At 39.6% G+C, this 20,429-nt stretch overlaps 2 protein-coding genes across 4 annotated transcripts in view; one reads left to right on the top strand and one right to left on the bottom strand.

Annotated features, from left to right (window-relative positions):
- LOC139975285 (methylcrotonoyl-CoA carboxylase subunit alpha, mitochondrial-like) overlaps window positions 1–20,429 on the top strand; it is a 344,390-nt gene that overhangs the window by 308,522 nt on the left and 15,439 nt on the right. The window contains exons 2-5 of the mRNA XM_071983075.1: window positions 18,367–18,457; window positions 18,868–18,908; window positions 19,387–19,532; window positions 20,249–20,344. Coding sequence (XP_071839176.1) covers window positions 18,411–18,457; window positions 18,868–18,908; window positions 19,387–19,532; window positions 20,249–20,344 — 330 coding nt within the window. The 5' untranslated portion in view covers window positions 18,367–18,410. The remainder of the gene's footprint in view (window positions 1–18,366; window positions 18,458–18,867; window positions 18,909–19,386; window positions 19,533–20,248; window positions 20,345–20,429) is intronic.
- On the bottom strand, window positions 4,970–17,388 carry LOC139975044 (inactive ubiquitin carboxyl-terminal hydrolase MINDY-4B-like). 3 transcript variants are annotated; one of them, XM_071982657.1, is made up of 13 exons: window positions 17,251–17,388; window positions 15,145–15,487; window positions 12,056–12,187; window positions 11,557–11,655; window positions 11,232–11,351; window positions 10,382–10,476; window positions 9,473–9,653; window positions 8,662–8,727; window positions 8,101–8,171; window positions 7,150–7,294; window positions 6,655–6,747; window positions 5,876–6,056; window positions 4,970–5,432 (listed from the first exon to the last, which is right to left on the bottom strand). In XM_071982657.1, exons 3-13 carry the CDS (start codon window positions 12,161–12,163, stop codon window positions 5,290–5,292), a joined length of 1,302 nt encoding a protein of 433 aa, XP_071838758.1. In that variant the 5' UTR covers window positions 12,164–12,187; window positions 15,145–15,487; window positions 17,251–17,388; the 3' UTR covers window positions 4,970–5,289. The 3 variants fall into 3 exon arrangements, with proteins under 3 accessions (XP_071838758.1, XP_071838759.1, XP_071838760.1); XM_071982658.1 differs by having other exon boundaries at window positions 9,473–9,650; XM_071982659.1 differs by having other exon boundaries at window positions 9,473–9,647.

Here is a 20,429-nt window from a genome sequence, read left to right as displayed (position 1 = left end):
TGGTGTAATTTTCCGACAAAATGGCGACGACACCTATTTATTCTCCGTTTATCTGCAAATTAGCAAGGCCCCGGAAAGGGTCTTTTCCTGCAATCTAGGAGTATCTTTACTAAAAAAAATTCTGTACGCTCCGCGCCAACCTGTGGTGGCGCTCCGCTTGGATAGTGTCGAAAGCGCCCCTACAGACCATTCTTGCCCTCCCTGACCAATACTCTAGCTCCGCCACTGCCCTTACTACACTCAAAAACATCTTTACGAGTACACTACGAGTAATAGCTACTCTCTTAAAAAACCATCGAATATACAAATTACAATGTTTTTACAGACTTTTACGTGCAATCTGAGAAATTGCAGGCTTGAGACCCATATTTTAGGGCTAGGTATTCGCAGCATAAACACTCGGAAAGTGCCGTTTCCGGCCATCTGGGGGTTTGAAAAAAACCAAAATTTTCTTGTACGCTCCGCGCCAACCGATGGTGGCGCTCCGCTTAGATAGTCTCCACACATTAGCCCCCCCCCCCCCCCCAATAATTTTTCCGTTCCGCCGCGCCTGCTCGTACCCGCACTATACACGTGAAATGTAGCCTACAACATGTGCATCTGCGTAGTTATGCAAGACTGTGACGTCAGGTGAGATCATTCTCGCTCGGGATCCTTACCGATGAACCGAACCGCTACGCGGGTTAATATTTAGTTTCTTCCCTGTTTACCGGTTAAGCCGAAAACGTGAACTTGATGGGATTTATTTAACATTGAGTTTTCCTGTTAAAATTCATTATGGGTACAACTCTGTAATTCAGACGAAGTGTAAGAATATGTCAAATTTATACCATGCGAAAGAACGATCAAAATATACTACAGCATTAAGTAGAATCAGGGAGTTCTTTTTCCAACAGTGAAAGGCTTTTTGGCAATGAGTAAACCAGTTGTGTTTGCATTTTGCGTTTTGTCGCCGTTTTCCACTTTTTTGACAAGTCCATCGAGTTGTTTACATATATCAATCATAAAAAAGGCAAACTAAGATATTAGCCAAGTTTTTTTTTTCTCTGCCAAAAGCGTTAATTGGCGAGTAATTAAGGACATTTGCAGATAATGAGAAAAGTGTCCTCCGACAAATTACACATTTAATATTAATTGCATACAGTTCCCCCAACCCAGTTTGAATTCAACCAATCAGAGATGCAGGTTTAGTTATGAGCCGTTGCTAAAAAATATATTCAAAACGTCGAGTTGGTACCTTGGTACAACCAGCGAGCTGGACTCTAACAGCTCCCTGGTACAACTGCCATAGACAATCTACACAATCTAAACATGTAATTTGAGGCCATGAAAGGGGACAAACTAAAACGAATGACAGCGAATGACCGAATAACAATTGACTTTGTACAGGGTTAATTATCATTCGCGAATGACACCGAACGACAACGAAGGACAGTGTTGAGTGGAGATAGAATGATTAACGGAGTGGAGTAAATGCGGTTATCGGTTTTCTGCGCAAAAATGATTTGAGGAAAATCGCATGTTACGTGGTTGCAGGGTTTTGGTGTAATTTACGGATAGAAACCAAAGGGAAAGTTTTTGTGTGAGAATGCGCTTGAGTGCTGTGCTTTTTACCACTGTAGATTAAGATTTATATATAAAGATAACTGAAGCCGTTTCAAGATTATAGTATTGTTAGTTTCTAACAATTAATATCGGAAAAATGAGGTTAAATTTACATTTTAAAATCAGACTTACAATTTCGATTACTATAAGGTGCGTTTGTATCTTGTCCGTACTTTACTAGATCTAAATACCCACGAAGTCTGAACTGTGATATCCGGTTGAAGCAAATGTCATGCTGTCATTACTGTCATTCGTTTTAGTCAACGCAATTTTTTAGTGTGTACAACATATTGTCATTCTTTATGTGTAACGCAATTGACATTCGTTTTAGTAACACCCCATGAAAGTCTTCCCATGTTTTCCCATTCCAGTTTTTTGTTGCTTCTGATCAGCTGACATAATGGTCTGTGTCTTAGACTTAGCAATCCAGTCACTGCCATTGATGAACCTCAGCTGTCAACAAGTGTCATATCTGTGTTGTAGAGGTACAAACTTGGACCCGATAGTCCTGATTTTTAACAGTCTATTAAAAATCTCCAAATTAATTTTGTGCCTATAAATTCATCCTTTTAAGAAAGACGTGGTACAAGCGTACACCATGATGACCATCGGTTTATGTTCTACAATCAAGCTAATGTTATACACGTCTGTAACGGCCTGCACGTGCATAAAGTAAATCAAAACTGCAGTAAGAGATGTTCCTCGAAAGAATTTAAGGGCAGTAGTGAAGTGTGACCTGATTAATTCACTTCGGATTTGAGTACAACGTTTCTGTGTGCTCCCGTGTTGGACGAATTTAACCGTAATAGTAATGACCGAATTTGCGATCCACGTTATATAGACATTGTCGACTTTGCAATCCGCAGTCCCCCCCCCCCCCCTCCGTCACTATTTTGCAAGGTAGGTAAGAGTGACTCCATAGTTTTCCCTTTCGAGAAACCAAAGAGAACGTTGCCATGTGAGATGTTACAGTATGGCTGCCACCCCCCCCCCTCCCCACCCACCACCACTCCCTGTAAAGCTGGTGAACTTCAAACTAAATGCGTATGTGACTGGGTATTGAACGTATCGTCTCCCGTTACTTATGACTTTCAACTCCTGGTTTAAAGCCAGTTGGTATCAGCTGAATACTTAGTTTCACATACAAGAGTGACGAATTATGACCATTCTCATGGTCTCCAGGGGGGGGGGGGGCGGATCCAGGGGGCGGATCCAGGGGGTGTGACCCAGGGGTCATTGAATCCGACTCCCGTGTCTGGGTGTCTTCCAGTCCCTTTCCCACACCCACTCGGCAAACAAAATCAAACTTTAGACGTGTAATGGTGCTTTCTGGGGCAGACTTATGCTACAAGGTATAACCAGGGAGCTGCTAGAGTAGCAGCTCCCTGGTACAACCATATAAATGTGTCCACATGCATGGTTGTACCAATAAACCCCTTTTTACGGGGTTGAAAGGAGGGTGTCAACCCCACACCTACCCCTTCCCCCAGCCCCATCATAGAAGATAGGGACATTTAAAACTAAAACAAGACTCAAATATACAGTGAGATATTCATTCTAGAATACTTTTATTTTCTCTTCTTTGTAGCAAATCTGAAATTTGGACAAGTTAGCAGGCTAAAGTGTTGAAAAAAAAAACCGTTTCACGGTGACTCATTCCAGCCTGTCTCATTGCACAGACTATGTATACGAATAGTTTATTAAAGTGCAGGTGATATTGCAATACCGTCTTTTTCATCGTCCTACAAGAAATAGTTGTTGGGGGAATAAAGTATAATAGACTAAAAATTAATTATACTGTATAGACAATTTGCGTAGAGCATGCATGTTAATCATAAAAAAAAAGACAGCACAACATAGTATAAAAGCTCCATATACATCAACAACTAGAAATCATACAAACAGAAATAAATATACTTTAGCAAGTTAATTTGGAATTTTATATATATATCTCTTCTCAGTTCTCTCTCAGTCGAAGATGTTACTCTATATATATCAAATCCATATGATCTTATCGAACGAGAAGCACTGAGTTGATGATGACAATGCAGTCATGGTTTTGAATATGAACATTAAATCTCCCGTTTCTTCTGCTAGACAAGTTAAGTTTCGTTGCTATGGCTACATAACCCTAATTCTAGCCCTCTCATCCTTTCCATTGGTTCCTTTACCCACCCATGCTACTGTGGTAACCACAATTAATGCATTATTCTCTCCAGATCAGGGATTTTTTTTTTGTCGGAAATAGAATCGATCAAGGTTCAGTATACTATACATTTGCCTATGAAAGGGTTGTATACATAGTAAATGACATACCCACAGCAGACTTATACACCTTCAGTGTAGGCCGTACGTACGTCATAGGCCATACCTATACACCAAATTCGTCACTTTTCCAAGACCTCTAGAACATAGATAGATGTTTTCAACGGACATGTCCTATACCCAACATATGATAGCTGATATTCTTGAGCTATCATTTAGCACATTAAATTTTTGGCCACCATGACCGTTTTAGATTTTGAGCTCGCAGAGGTCAAAGTTTAGCATAATGCTCTCCAAGCCCATATGTCAGCTCTCGCTGCGGAATCATCTCGTTTCAGCCAGGATTTCAAGAAATGCCTATAAAATCACCCTCAATCTTCCAATATTTTGTGGACCCTATATGTAGTTTATTTCATACTCTCCAACAACCAAGCATCAAAAGAAAAAAAAAAAAATGATTATGACTCACAAAACAGTCAATTCAGTAAGTTAAGTTAAGACTATTATCCGACAATGGTTAACTTTTCAGGCGGATGCATTCTAATCGTGGCACGGTATCTATAACACGCCTTATACATATCAAGTATTGGCAATAAAAAAGCCTTGCATACATATAGCCTTACACCATACACATATAATATTGGGTATCAATTTCATATACCTATATTAGGGCTATCAGTATAATGGTATTATCTTGAGGAAAATATAATAATAATAAATCCCCGATGATATGTATTTAACTGAGAATGTAAGTTTTGCTTGTCGGTACAATTTATGTTGAAAACATAACATTTTCTTGACTCCTAATCCTCCTCAACCCCCCCCCCCTCATTCCCCTCATCCCCGGCCTCATCCCCCGCACCAATAAATGGGCCAAATAACAATAAGCTATGACAAATAACAGTATTACAAATAAAAAATGTTTTAACCTATAGGTCTACTAAGCTATACTGACACGTCGCTATTGTGAAGTCAGTCATAGACGGAAGTCCTTATATTGATCGTAACACTTCACTTGTCATCAGTATTACCGCAAATATGACAGTAAACCTTAACCCCCCCCCCCCCCACACCCTCCTCCTCCCTCCCCCCTCTGCCCTAAAGCACATACAAATTCACACACACGAACACTTAGAGCATTGCCCCTCACTGAGACCTATTACTGTCCTGTAGTCACCAGCTGTATGCATGAAAAATCAGAACCACTGCAGGAGTATAACTTTTGAAGACATTTAGCAGTTAACTATTAGAGTTGCCAATAATTGTGACCTTTATATTTTAATTTTAGGAGAGCAATATCGAAAAAAAAGATTCCACGAGTAATATCAAGTTGTTTTCTTGCTGCAAGCAAATTAGTTTCTATACGAAAACACGAATCGACCGTACAGAGATTATGACGTCACATTACCAGTTTTGTTTTTAAAAGTAAGGGATACCTCCATTCCAATCAATCCGAGCCCCGGGCCATCTTGATGAAATACATTCTTCCACTATAGGGAACGATTTAGGATCAGGCTTGCCCTTCTTGGTAGTTGATGAATAGGAATTGGTGGTTCTCGTATCTAGGAAGGGAAAACATATTATTTGTTGGTGATGTTTTATACATGCGTTTATTTAACGATAGAAGTGAACAGGTGCTGAGATTTTCCTTCCGATTATCTTTTAATACATTTTTTTTCAAAGAGGGAAAGAAGCACATGAAGTTCAGTTTCAGAGCATCAAGGGGGCGTCTACTCTTTATACAGGTAAATTTTATGTCCCTTCAGAGCTCCCATACAATAACTTGAGAGTATAATGCTATACTATGGAATACCTGCCCCACCCCTCCCCACCCTTCCCCTAATCGTTTCCTCTGACACAATGGGCACCACTCATTTTCACCACCAATCCCCGCATAACCCCTCCTCTCACCCTCCCCCTCCCCCATACCTCACCCACCCTCCCCACCTTCCCCAACCACATGCGTACACCCTAACCCGACAGGAACCTCCTGCCTTTAACTTACCAACAGTTATCTTTGTTGCCTCTCGTCGCGTCAGTTGACAATTTAGATAATATAGATCAAATTTTTGTTCGCTTCTCCAGTCTCTGTTTAAGTTAATGTTTGTTGCAAACAAAACTGAGATGTGTCGGTTTAGAGATGTCACCCAGATGGGAAATTTTGGTGTCTTGAGCATGCTGCCAAGCTGACGAGAAAAAAACGAAATTGGAACTTTATATCATAAATCATCTGTGTATATTGTCAGTTATCAAATGACGCATGTATAGGAACCAGCTATGGACGGTTGATGTTACACTGCAAAAATGAATGGTGTTCTTTTAATCCGATCTTGTTCCTGACTCAAACAGGTCCTTATACCCTGATATTCAAAGCTTGGGATCGCGACCATTTTAATGGTCTCCTTAAAAACTTTAAGGATCGCCCAAAAAAAAAAAAACCGGAAGAAAAACGAAATTGCCGGTATTTTGTATTAAACAATTGAAGTGCAAAAAGGTTAAGCAATAATTATTTCAAAAGTTGCGCAATATAGCATAATTTCTGAAAGAGGAAGGGGGGTATCTCTTCCCGATAGACCTCTGTTCCAGTCCACCACTGGAAGCTCGCCAAGATGATGAAGGGGGAAGATAAGGGAAATCAAGCAAAGATAGCCTGCATGAATACCTGCAGGATTCTAATCTTTGGATGTGGCCTATACTCGTATAAAATGCACACATATTATACATCATGTATAGAAACATATCCATTAATTTGACATTGGGGAGTTTCAGTTTGAATTCACTCACGTGTTTCGTTGGGTCTCGACTTGCTGGTTTTTCTCTGTCAATAATAAGTAGACCGATATCACTTCGCTCGAGAATTCCAACAACAGGACTCGCCTTCATGCGTGATAAAGTCAGAGAGACAAAATCATAAGACTAATAATACTTTTACTGTGAATATTTTTACTCTGTACTTTAGGAAGATGTCTTCGGATTTAGAGACATAAATATCTTATCATATTTCTTTATTGTTAGTTTTTAATTTTTGAACTTTCCCACCATTGGCTCCGTCTCGCATAGACTGTTTAAACTATTTATAAGTTTTTTTGTTTTAAAAACATCACCCCCCCCCCCACCTTCCCCACACCACATCCTTGGATTCGCGTCTGACAAGCGGAAACATGCGAAAGCTGCTAGTCCCTTACACCTGTATCACTTATAGATGAGAGACTAAAATTGAGCTCATTCTATTATTGAATGGCGCCCTCGATTTGTATAGACCCAAACGTGTTGACTCACTAGTAAATTGCCATCGTCGTCGTAGAGAATTTTGCCATTAAAGACGTATGGAGTCGCCTGACCGACTAAAAGAAGGTTAAGTAAAGATATTGCACATCGATTCTTCTCTGTTAACAACGCTGCCCCTTGTAGGTCAGCCTGTAACCTGAAACACACAAAAGAAAGAAAAAGGGGACCAAAAAGGAGTTATTGTCTAAATAACAATAGAAAAATAAGAAGATCCCTGTTTTATAATGATGGGATATTTACTCTATGTATTTGTATTTATTTATTTATACGTTAGGCGTAACTAAATCAATCCAACCCATCCCATCCCATTCCCCCACCTCCCCTCCTCTCATTTAGGCCTTCTCTAACGTTTATGTGTATGTTGGGAATGTAAGGTATATTTGTATACGTTGCTTCGTTACTAATTGAATCCCACCGTTGTCCCTACCCTCACCACTCCCCTCCTTAGACCATCTCTGCCGTTCAAGCGTATGTTGGGAATGTAAGGTATTAGTACCGTACGTTGCTCAAATTAATCCCGCCCCTCCCCGGACCCCACCCATTTTACCTCCGCTCCTCTAAGCCTTCTTTAACGTGTCTTGAATCGTTGCATCTTATTCTTACAACACTGGTACTCCTCGTACTTCTCCCTCGCCCCTCCCAGTTAACCCATGCCTCTGATTATACTCTCGCTCCGTTCGCCGCCTCCTGTGTTTATTACGACTATCATTATTAAAGTTTATATTTTGTAAGGCTGGAGTGAAGAAAGTTATTCAGTTTCTATATGAAAGATAGTATCTCCGAGCATAGTCACATGAGTTGCATATAATATTTATGAAATATATCACGCACGTTTGTTACACCCTCCCCTCCTCCTCCACGTAATTTCTATCCCCCCGGCCCACCCCCACTATCTATATACACATAAAACGGTCTATATTGGGGGTGTGAATGGGAAATTACCTTTCGGACGTCCTTGTTAACAAGAGACTGTATAGAAAGCTAAGAACGCCACCGCCTTCTTGGTCTGTAAACTGTTAGGAGAGACAAAACACGTTACTCCGTGCAAAGGATTGTCAGAGTAGCATTTCCCTCCCTTGTGTTTTATGCTAAACGTTAATAAAATATTACCACAAGGTTATATGCTGATCAGATTAATTCAAAGAAGTACGTGCCTAATACGTGGAATATATGTCAGCAGACATGGGCGCATCACCCTTTCGGTATAAGGAAGCGGGGAGGGGGTTGGTAAGATACAAAGTCGTCCAGATGTGAGCTCTCCCTTAACCTTCGAGAACCCCCCCCCCCCGCCTAACCCCACCGAAGTATACGTGGTTGCTCCCCTGACTGCAGTTCCGATTTTTGTTCACTCACTAAATTAATGTCTTTAATTTCTTTCTTTACCAAGGGTTACCATCCCGTCTTCAAAGTATATCATTACTCTGGTATATGACATACACTCATGGTATTACCGCAATGTATACACAAATCAAAACACAAATCAATTTCATATTTCATATTTACCTTCTGTAGCTCTCTGTGTAGAGTTTTCTTCAATTGTTTCTCCGACGTTAACTCGAAATATCGCAACTGAAAAATGAAAAAGTATGATATTATATCTTGGAAAATTCTGAACCAAAACGAGCACGCATGAGCATATTATCAATAGTTATTAAACATTTTAATAGCCGTGGTTTATCATCACTTGGCTGTAGCTTCGGGATCAGGGGTTGCCAATTTGGCTTGTTAAGGCCCCCCCCCCTCCCCCAATGACAAGTTTGGCATTTCCAAGCCCGGGAAAAATGAAAAGTCAGGACAAACAAAATTTAACTGGGTTTTCTTATTTAATAAGAGAAGTAGCCGAGCTGATTTCTTTAAAAAACATGCATGATCACCACTCCCGTTGTCTACCGGGGAAAACCCTTTCATTTGGGGCATTTTTATATTCATTCTGGGACGAATAAGACCACTACTACGGGTAAACACCCAACCACCTTTTTGAACCTGTCGACAAGCATTCATTGGCATATAGTCTAAATATGCTAGTTCAAAATGTACCATTTGACGTACACCATTTCATTCCCCCTCCAGAACCCCCTATACACTTCACACAGTCGACTTCAACGACCCCGGGCATCAGCACCCACCCCCCCCCCTCCTCCCCTCTCCCTCCCCCTCCCTTTTAAAATATTTGATTCGCCTCTGGCCCTGATCACAAAGGTTCAGATCACTACCTAGATCAGAGTCGGTAGGAAATGTGAATTCGCTTCCCATCCCCAATCTCTCCCTCCCCCTTCCCACCCCCCCCCCGCCCCTAGTAACAGAAAGTGCTTACCCGTTTTGCTAAGTGTTCCATTCTTCGTTCATCCGTGTGTAGTAACCCAGGGTGAATGTTATGCAACACCGATACTACAGCCCGTTTCCTTTCTCCAGCACGCCATAATATTGCCGCCATGGCGTCAACGAGAGCATTGTTCTGATGTTTCTCTGCCGATAACCGAGGTAATCCTCTACTGCTATAAAATATATATATATATATATATATATATACATATTCAACCATAATGATTAAAACATATCTGGCAATTTGCAAATTTCTTCTTTTATTCTGGATCACGTAATATGTAAATAGCTCAATGTGATTTCTTCCAACTTTGTTTTATCACGACCCTCGCAAACTTCTGGAAACCAACCCCTCACCCTTTTCATCGTTACACAAAGTAAAGATAATAACAGAAAACGAACCCCCCCCCCTCCTCACAGCGTAGAGTCTAGTAAATATCTAGGCAATGCAATTTATAATTATTACGGGTTTAATAAATGCCCTAATCTTCAATTATTTAAATATGTCACCCTGATTTATTTGAATATGCCTTTTTATCCATATCCGATGTGAATGAGAGTTATTTTAATCCCGTCTAACTGCTTCAATCATCCCCTACCTTACCGCCTCCCTTCACCCACCCTTTACACAAACCCTTCCCTGACCCAATACCCTTATCCCTACCTACCCATTCTCCTGCCCAAACCTCTCCCCCTGCCACTCCTCCCCTTCAGTAGCAAGTATAGCTTTATTTTACATCGACACTACCCTCTATATCTAAAGTCAAATTTAACGAAAGTTTGATGATGTGATTGTAAATTTTGGTCATTATACTTAAAAATTATACAAGAAAACGAACCCTCCCTCCCAACCACCCACCCTCTGAAACTTAACACATAAGTAACCCACAATGGTACTCACCTGTTTGAGTCAGGAACAAGAAGATCGGATTCGGTAAACATGAGGGTTTTCAGGATATATGCTTGAACGCAAACAATCAGTCCTCTTGCTCCAGCCTAGTGGAAAACAAAAGCCTCGAAAATTAAAGCAGCTACATATAGTTGTAATCTCCTCATCTCATGAACAGATCAGCAAATATACCGAGGCGGAGGAAAACCATTAGCTACGTACGTTTCTGATGGATAGGACGATAGGATCGGCATAGTCATGAGAACTATACAGTATAATGTTTATAAGCAGACATGTTAGTCAAACAGCTGGTGGTGCTTGCAACCACTATATCCACCAACATTGGAGAGACCCTTCCCCATCCAAACAATATCGAGGTCTGCTGTAATCTTTCCCGGCGGATGGCAACACGCGAAGAGACCCAGTGGGTTTCGATGCGAACTCCCAAGCGGCCCGGGGGTCCAGTGTCAAGATCGGAAAAAATCTCCACTCATCCGCTGAAGTCAGCGATAGGCAGGCGAAGCGGCCAGTATATATATATATACAGTGCAGTCAGTAAACCAAACGGGTTCCAAAAATAGGTATTCAAATGAAATCCCTCTCCGCAAGAAGACGAGCCTGAGAGTGTCATATCCGGGCCTCTTGAGGTGCCAGAAATTATAAGTTGACCCCCCCCCCAAAAAAAACCCCATTGTTGGCTGAGTTTGGACTATCCTTTGGAGACCCATTTCTATTGTGGCACGGGAGCACTGATGCTCCTTGTAACGCCACTGGTGAGACCTACTAGTTTTTCTGCATGGAAAGTGTTTTATATACCGAAATAGAATGATAGCTTTAAATAGGTTTGGCGATATAATATTACCTGCGGCGCTAGTATGCCATACGGACATTTGGAAAGAACTGATTGAAAAACGAAAGACGCTTTCTTCCATTCATCATCGAAAATCATCATTCTTCCTTCAAATAGAAGTCGCTTCAGTGACTGTGTGTGAAGAAACAAATATTTCAAGAAAAACCTTGAGCAGTGCTGGATTTCTGCAGAAAATGTACATTAATGAAAAGAAACTTTATTTCCACATAATTCGATACTCCTTTTTCATATTGTTCCATTTTACCACAAATTTTGTCGATTCCAAACCTAAATTCTATGAAAATATCGGTCTGTTTGTGAATGTATGTATACATACTCGTATTTCAATCATGGAAAGTGTTTCACCCGGAAGTAGTTCTTCTTTTGGGCTCGGATCCTTTGTCCCAATGGCCGGCACGGTGGACGGTCGTGTCATCTAGAAACATGATAAAAAAAATCTAATTCCAAACAAAAAATAATCATAATAATATGCAACCTGAACATAATTTGATACATTTGGAAGGATAAAGTTTGTAGGTACGTATACGACGATGGAACGTCTACCGGTCAACTTTTCAGCACATATTTTAATCGAAAGCTTCGTTTTCGCTTCTCTTCGATTTATTGCGTGTATGTGACGTCATTTTTTTATTTTTTTTGTTTTATTATTATTGTCATCTTTAATGAGGGTAGTCCTGCTCAGTGCAGAACACTCATACTTAAACATATATCATATATCTGTATTACTTTAATTATATCGTACTTCAATGATAATATGATGCCACCTGGTCCAACCCCGCCCCCCCCCCCCCACCCCACCTTCCCTCTTCTCTTACCTTTGATTCCTCTGATCTTGGCGGCTTTATTGGCTCGTTGGAGTTTATCTCAAGAACTTTGGCCAGTCTTTCAAGATGAGCGGTGTCCATTGCCTGCGATCCAGCCATCTTCACACTTCTCTTTTTTTTTGTCTTTAGAACAAAACATGAAAAACAAAATTCAAAATAAAAACTTGCCTCATTGCCCACAATATCATCGCCAATGTACCATCACCATTATTCATTGAGTTCCGACACTAACTTACCCACCCTTATTCGGTATGTGAAGTCTCCGCAACATATATTCACCTTCATGATACCCTACACTGCATATCTCACTCGCTGTCGTTATATAATACGTTCAATTTTCTGTATGCAGGGACATACAGGTTTACAGTAGTTCGGATCAGGGAGCTGCTAGAGTAGCAGCTCCCTGTTCGGATCGCGTTAACAAAAATATCACCACGATATCTGTGTTCGATTGATTGATTTATCGGTTGATTGACTGATTGATATCGGCTCTAAATGCACTATAGAGTAATTTGTAATATTGCAGATTATGATTATGCATATATCCTCGTATCAATTGATCAATCAATCAGGCGTCAAAGTTATGTACTTTTTATGACTAATGTTTGTTTCTCCACTCATGAATCGAGATGAACGAAGTGCAACTCCCCAAGATATCGATGTTTATTTAATCTTCTTCACCTATTTATTTAATGTCTGGATCCGTAAGACGCTTTCTTTATTAAAACCATTCTGTCACATTGATTCCATCATTAGTGTCTTGCGAACTTCTCGCTTGAGTAACATTAGATTCCTAATTTGCTAGGAGCAGGTGAGAGCTATGTTGCAGCTCTCGGCGAGTAGCTTAGTGAGAGAGTGAAAAAAAGAGAGATATAACAAGATAAATTCAGGAAGCGAAACAATAGATATCTTTGACAGAAGTTGAGAAACTGGAAGGTTCTGTGTTGGAGGCGGTGAGCGACATTTAAAGGATATTCTAGTAGCGAAAGTTAATTGCTGACCAAAATTGCTGTATAAATATTTAAAAAAATGTATTTATCTTTAGGTCCAAACCATATGCTCATGCATTATATGCATCGCGCAGATAGGACTATTTTATATATTTTTTATATCTAGTAAAGGCATCTGGCAACAGAAGAATAATGATGTAATCTGGACAATTCAGCTGAAAAATGTATGTTTTTCGTAGTAATAATATTTCAATGATTTACCCACAGATCATCGAAGTATTGAAGCATAGCTGCACTTCTTCACATCACCGTGAAATATGACAACAACCCGTTTAAAACTGTTATAACTAAGTCACGAGAAATATACGGATTTTTTCGACTACCCTTTGGATTAATAAAGTGATTAAATACAGTAGATATCCCTTCCTGCTGTCCCGGGTATGGCGTTAAACTGCATCCAGGCAGAGTGGGGAGGCTGTGTGTGGGGTTAGTCAGTCCCAGGCTAACGTCTTATAAAAAGCACACAAGAAGCCATTATTACCTACAATGCGACTGGCGGGTCGGTCGGCGCCATAAAACCGAGTGGGCCCATGGGTTGGGTTTGGGAGCAGTCTGCATGGCGGAAATGGAGTTGATGTTCTGAGGTTTCTACGGTATTGAAGGCATGCAGCAGCACCAGCAGTAGGTGTACGTGTAGTAAAGGGCGGTTGTACATGATAGTATGTTCCGGCCAGCTGCATCCGTAGCGGAGTGACGTCCCAGCGGATTATTAGTATATAATTCTCTGTCTTGTATATACACAAGAGAATGCCGACGGTTCTTTTAGGACTATCGCAAAACAGCAGCAGCATCCCTTCCTGACTATACTGTACAACTTGTGTATTACACGTTGTCGGGGATCATTAGCTATTTGCAGAGCTGAGTGAAGTACCTTAATGTTTTATTTATTTAGTCGGAATATACATACAAGTGTAACCTAATCACTGGACTGACTTAACATGCATGAATAAGGACACTGAGGAGCTGAAACTATCTTTAGACTCCGATCTGAGGGCAAATTTGATGAGCGTAATTGAAGAGAGACAAAACAAATACCAATTTGGCGGGAATAGGGAATTAGGATACCCATTACACATTACCGTTGATCAGCGTAGAGTCATGCCTATCGGTATTGTATATTTAACTGTGCCTGATTTGCCTATAAGATTAAATACGGACGATAGGTCTGCTTAAAAACTCATTTCGTACTACAAGATAATATTATTTAGATAGTCGTTCAATTCCGTTCATTTCAATTGAATTAAAAAGAAGAAATACACTTTTTCGTCTAATAATATAATAATGATCAGCAGTTATGTTAACGACGCTTAAGCGACCACAAATGTGGGAGAAACCCGCAAGGGCTTATGGATTACAACTTACACGTCGGGTGGCTTCCAACATTTTAACTCAAATTTATAATCTTTTCAATTTAGAAAGTCATTTCAGATAGGACATTTGAATTTGACGGTTTGTGTAAACCATTGAATCTGCGGTATAACATAGACATTGAATGCACTGTCTATATATCTCTTAAGTACATTAAATTGTTCATTAGCTGCCCTTTGAACCACATAGCCAACCAAATGAACCAACCCAACTGCACCTTTAAATGTAAAGCAAACTCAACATCAAAAGAAAAACGCACGCAGAAATAACTGCCAAACCATGAAGCAGAAAATTATAGAGTTGTGTTACAGAAAGTTTGGACTGCAAAATGCTGTTATTACTGGCGGCTACCCTTGGGTGGTTTTCGTCATATTGCAAAACTTAGGAACTACAGCTATGCTTGAAATTGTCATTTCGCATTGACGATACGGTATGGCATACTATATGTTGGCCAGACTATAGTCGAACGATAATGGAAACATTATTTACTGTATCATAATAGGCCTATAGAAATAATATCCCATGTCTTTTTATCCACGAAAATTGCACCAGAATTGACGGGAAAAAAATATTAAATACGCGGGAAATAAATTAATAAATAATTATTATAAAAATTATATATATATATATATATATATATATATATATATATATATATATATATATATATATATGTATATGTATGTATATATATGTACTTACCGGTCAAGATCGGTCTGTTGCACTCGCTCCGGTACGTCTAACTGCAAGGATAAAACTGATTAAGACTGCATTTGTTTCTTCTCATACAGTTATTAACTTTTAGAGTGATGATGCGCACGATATACTCAACGTAATCAAGCAGGATCAAATGTTTCCTGTACACTCCGTTACCATGGCAACCATTTCATATGACACCGTACCGATATCATCGCCATGTATCGATCAAAACTTATATTTGCACGAGATATTAGCCTGAAGCAGCCGAAATTCCTCCAAAGACCACCAATCAAGCCTTTTCTCTTTTCTTCCCAGTTCAGATAAACCATTTCCCCGTCTGCAGGTGCTAGAGGTGGAAAATTTATTTACATGATTATGATTTTTGAAAAAGAAAAAAACTCATTTCTGAATTTCCCCTAGAGAAATTATTCTAGGAATGTATTCATTTTTGATGAAACTTTACATCCCTATATATATATATATATATATATATATATAGCTCAAAGTTGACCCTGTTCAAATTATGGCAGGGGTATTTATTTAAGTTCCTTTTGGGAGTATTTTACGTATGGACCACAATTGAAATGAGTCTATAAGGCCGGCAACTGGTTGAAATGTATCCCGAACTTTTCAAAATCACAATATTGCTTACATACTATTATTTGTAATTACAGTAAAACAACATTGTGTTCTGAAAACAAAAACCACACTTTCATGGTTTTCGATTTGTCCAGGATGATACCTATTGTGAAATTTTCTCTCTTTTTGTCGGACAAACGTGTTCATTTTTTTTATAGAGAATGCTGATTACCCGATCCGGGGGAACTTGATGTAGCCTTTACTTGTGTCACATCATGTATACTCATTCCCAAGCCCCTAGTCAGTCCTAGGCACGTTACTTTGGGGACAATCTAAAGTAGAGAATTCCCCATATGTAAATTATTTAAATAATCAAGAACATTGCGTATTATGTCGACGTCGTGTTATTCAAGCCGTATTTAACATACAGTAGAGTTTAACCTACATTTTAAGCTACCTATTATTAACCTATACAGTAACGCTAACGTTTGTGGAGAGGGGGCGGGGGGGGGGGGTGATGGGAGGACGGGGAGTCGTATTGTCCAAGTTGGATCTATGATATTATTCTTATTGACTGACTATAGCACAGGCAGCAATTAAGCAATGTTCAGGGGTATATTTGGAGGTAAGAGGGGCCATATAGAAGGTGTATAAAACATTTTCTAGGGTCACTGCGACCTATAAGTGATGGAACGATAATGCGATAATACGCATGGGTATGTATATGAAAGCATGTACGAATCGGGTAACCGTTCATCTCTATCAATCGATAGAGGTAGAAGCTGAGGTTCGATTTTTTTCCTGATCGTTTTCTAAGGGGATGGGGTGGGGATCTGCACTTGCCTACAGGCTTTGTTTCTTTACCACGACCCCCCCCCCCTCTCCCCTCCTCTCTCTCTCTCTTTATGTCTATGTCCTTGAACATGATATGTTGTCATAAAACGAGCTCTTACTTGCAAATCAGTTAATTGAAATTATACATGAAAAATGTTACAACAACACAAAATGTGTTAGAAAGTATATATACTTCCAACTGATCACCACTATAGGCCTACTGGTCCAAACCATAGCTTTCTTCAAGATCTATTGCAACTCACTTATATTGTCGAACTTATTCTCCCAGTGTTCAGCTAGCTTATCCCTTTTAACCAAAATTACTAACTCACTGTTTAAAGCCATAAATATATCATCTCAATCTGTGAGGATTTCATATGGATAAATTAAGTTGACTCCTTACTGGACTCAGAATCGGCATTTACTTTCTTTATTATTATGTTTTGGGAGGTTCCGTTTTGGCCAACTGAGCCGAGGATGAACGCATAGTGTAAACTTTAATAATTAACAATGTTTCTGTGTAAGCGATAGCAGTAAGTCTGACCTACATATGGGCAGGCTCCCTATACTCAGGCCTAATTAAAATTATATTATTGATGCAAATGGATTAATTTAATTGGGTCGGCGACAATAAAGATAAGATATTGAGTATATTTTTTGTCCTAAATTCTATTATAGAATGCAAATTATACTCACAAATAGAGAGGGTCCAATATGGTGTTGAAACAGTACGTATATCATCGATCCATTGCACAAAGTTATAGACTTATGTATGCGTGTGCATGCGTTAGTGTGTGAGTGTGTCTGTATCTTCAAAGTGCATGGTGGTGGTCGGGTCGATCAGTACGTCACTGAAGTGTGCCAGATCCCAACAGCTGATTGGTCGATAATAAGACCTCGATTGTATTTGTCGATCAATTAGTAAGGAATGAAAGACTATTGATCTAAAAAAGTCAAACTCTTGTGAGTTCATGAAATATTATTGATGAAGACAAACTCATAAGGAGCATTACCAGTAACACGTTTGAAAGGTCTATTTTGAGGATAATTGTTAGCAAAATTAGGACATGTTTCAGTACAATCGAAAACAAGTGGACCAGCGTAAAAACTACACAAAACAACAGAAACACGAGAAAACTAAATTTGGTTAAAACCGACTATACGCCAAACATATTTAGAGCACTCAACTTTAAAATGGAATCTTTTGTTCTTAATAAGCTCTTCAACAGCAACCCTCTTCGTACAGTGAACGTTCATTAAAGAACTCTACATATAGTCCTAATGTTGTCATATTGAGAGATTACAGAGTAAATCTATAGCAACCAAGGGCGTAGGAACCGGGGGGCTGGGGGGGGGGGGGCGCCAGCCCCCCCAGTGAAAAATATGGAGGGGCGGAAGTATCATTCCGCCCCCCCCCCCGCTTCGCAAGTCAGAAACCCCTTTTTCATTTCCAAATGAGAAAAAAATCTCATTTGGAGCACCAAATTGCATCTAAGGCCAGGTGAAAATGCAAAATTATATACAAAATGGAGTGGGTGGGTTGAAGTGTGCTATATTGCACCAAATTGCATCTGAGGCCACCTGGAAATGCAAAAAAATTCCAAAGGGGGACACCCCCTCCCCTTACACCCCTCCCCCAGGCCGGCCATCAGTCTTCAGCCCCCCCCCCCCCACTGAAAAGTACCTTCCTACGCCACTGATAGCAACCATATCAAACATAGTTATTTCTAAAATTGATGACTCTAAAAATATGACTCTTATGTTATTGAGAAGTGGCATGATGGTTATAATACATGTGTGCGTTAGGGGAGATTACAGTAGTACTGAACAACATAAATAATACATATTTTTCAACAATGTCTGCCGTTTGGAAAGGAAAAAGAGCACAAAATGTTTTCTCAAGGTGACAAACTTATAAATAATTATCTTTATAAATGATCATTTTAACCAAAACGTGGTTTTAAACGTAAATTTGAGAAGAAAAAACATCCGTAAAAGAACGTTGTTCTTCGTTATCGTGAAACTGGTACCTTACGTTAGGCAATGGGTTGCTGCCACTGCCTTGTTTTCTGTGCTGTTAAGACTAGCCTCCCACCAGTTTTGTATGATACTAACTTGTCATCAGATACGTTCCAATGAAGTTTGTTCCTTACATTACTAAATAAAGGGAAACCATTCATAGGTTTGGTGGTATTTACAATTTTACTACAACACTACAGTAGCTAAGGAAATTTTGTGCAAGCAGCATTTGTTACAATACAAACAGTGCTTTCCATCATAAACAATGTTTCCTTTCTGTTGTTTTTATTTCAGATGTTTTCAAGTTGCACTCATTAGATCCACTCACCATACAGGTACCACATCTGATCTTGTTCTAGGCCTATTTATAAATTTGCGGGAATGATAATTACAGTTCAGAGGAATATTTATTTTTGACCTATATGGAAGAAAAATATGTAGCCTACTAAGTATCCAGGGTAAAAGTTGCATGCAATTCCTACATTGTGTGTTGGAGATTGATAGTTGAACTTGTTGCAGTTTGTAACATACGAGAACTAGAAACATACAGACCTATGTGATGTCATAGTTGCACACTGACAGCAAAATACTCTGTTATTTCGTGATTTTTTTTTTACATTATTGTATTGATCATGGATTGGATAGGGTTCCAACTTTGTTACCAATATTCTGACTGAAAGCCTTTCATCTGGCTCCTCCGATCAAGCATGAGCTGTAAACTATCTTTGTTGTAAAGTAATTCAATTAAGATTTTAATGAAATGAAACACTCTTTAATTATGTTGTTATTTATTGAATTTTGTCAACTCTTTAGGTGCATCACCTCTGGCGATTCAGAAAGTACTGATCGCCAACAGAGGGGAGATAGCATGCAGAGTCATCAAAACAGCTCGAAGGTTGGGTGTCAAGACTGTAGCAGTTTACTCTGATGCAGACAAGCATTCAATGCATGTTGCCATGGTAATTGTTTTTGTATCTATGTCAATTATGGCCATGCTTTGCAGTGCTGTTTAGTGGAGTCTTCCGTGGATTTAGTATTTTTGAATTGCTAACTTGGGAACTGTCGTTTGTTAGACCTTTCTTTCAAAATGTCATTGCAGTGATGATGTTGCGGGGGGGGGGGGTGCCTTTACCTCACTCATAATTTGAGGAAGTGATCAGATGCAGAGGTACACTAGTTCGTTTGATGGGGACATTAGCTGGCCATCCCAGGAGCAGGAATGGTTGCGACAATGACACTTCTGCTTAACTTTCTGAACCTTCATTGAAAATAGAAGACTTGTTATAAAGCCAGTGTTCATCCTCAGTAATCACATAGATCGTGTTTGAAAATGAGCTTCTGTTTGCTACCTAACCCTTGGGAAATACTAAGTTAAACTCAAGGTGGTTATAAAAGTTGGTTACATATCTGTACTGAAAGAGTCAGGTCCATGACTGGACAAATGCAAAATCTGAGGTCAATTGGACTTACCGTTTGGTAATGTGACAGGTGAAGTGAACATGAGCGCCACAAAATGTCATACTTGTTTGCAACTTTGAACTTTGTGTCTCTTCTTTCACCTATTGCTTGACATTGCAAATTTCAGGGTTTTTCCTCCATTGTTTAACCTTGGTTCCTCCCAAAAATCGCGTAATTGTATCAAGTTTTCCGAAGCAATTGTTCTTTATTTTCACAGGCCGATGAGGCTTTCAATATCGGCCCTGCTCCTCCCACACTCAGCTACCTCAGTAAAGAAAAGATCATGGAAGTGGCAAAGAAGTCTGGTGCACAGGTAAATTGGCTTTTGTTTAAATCTATTCGGGTACTCTTAGGTCGTCTCTAGGGGAACAAGGATACACTTTAAAGGGTGTAGGGTA

Source organism: Apostichopus japonicus, chromosome 10 (assembly GCF_037975245.1).
Source record: "Apostichopus japonicus isolate 1M-3 chromosome 10, ASM3797524v1, whole genome shotgun sequence".
Taxonomy (NCBI): Eukaryota; Metazoa; Echinodermata; class Holothuroidea; order Aspidochirotida; family Stichopodidae; genus Apostichopus; species Apostichopus japonicus.
This window is presented reverse-complemented; position numbering and strand designations above follow the sequence as displayed.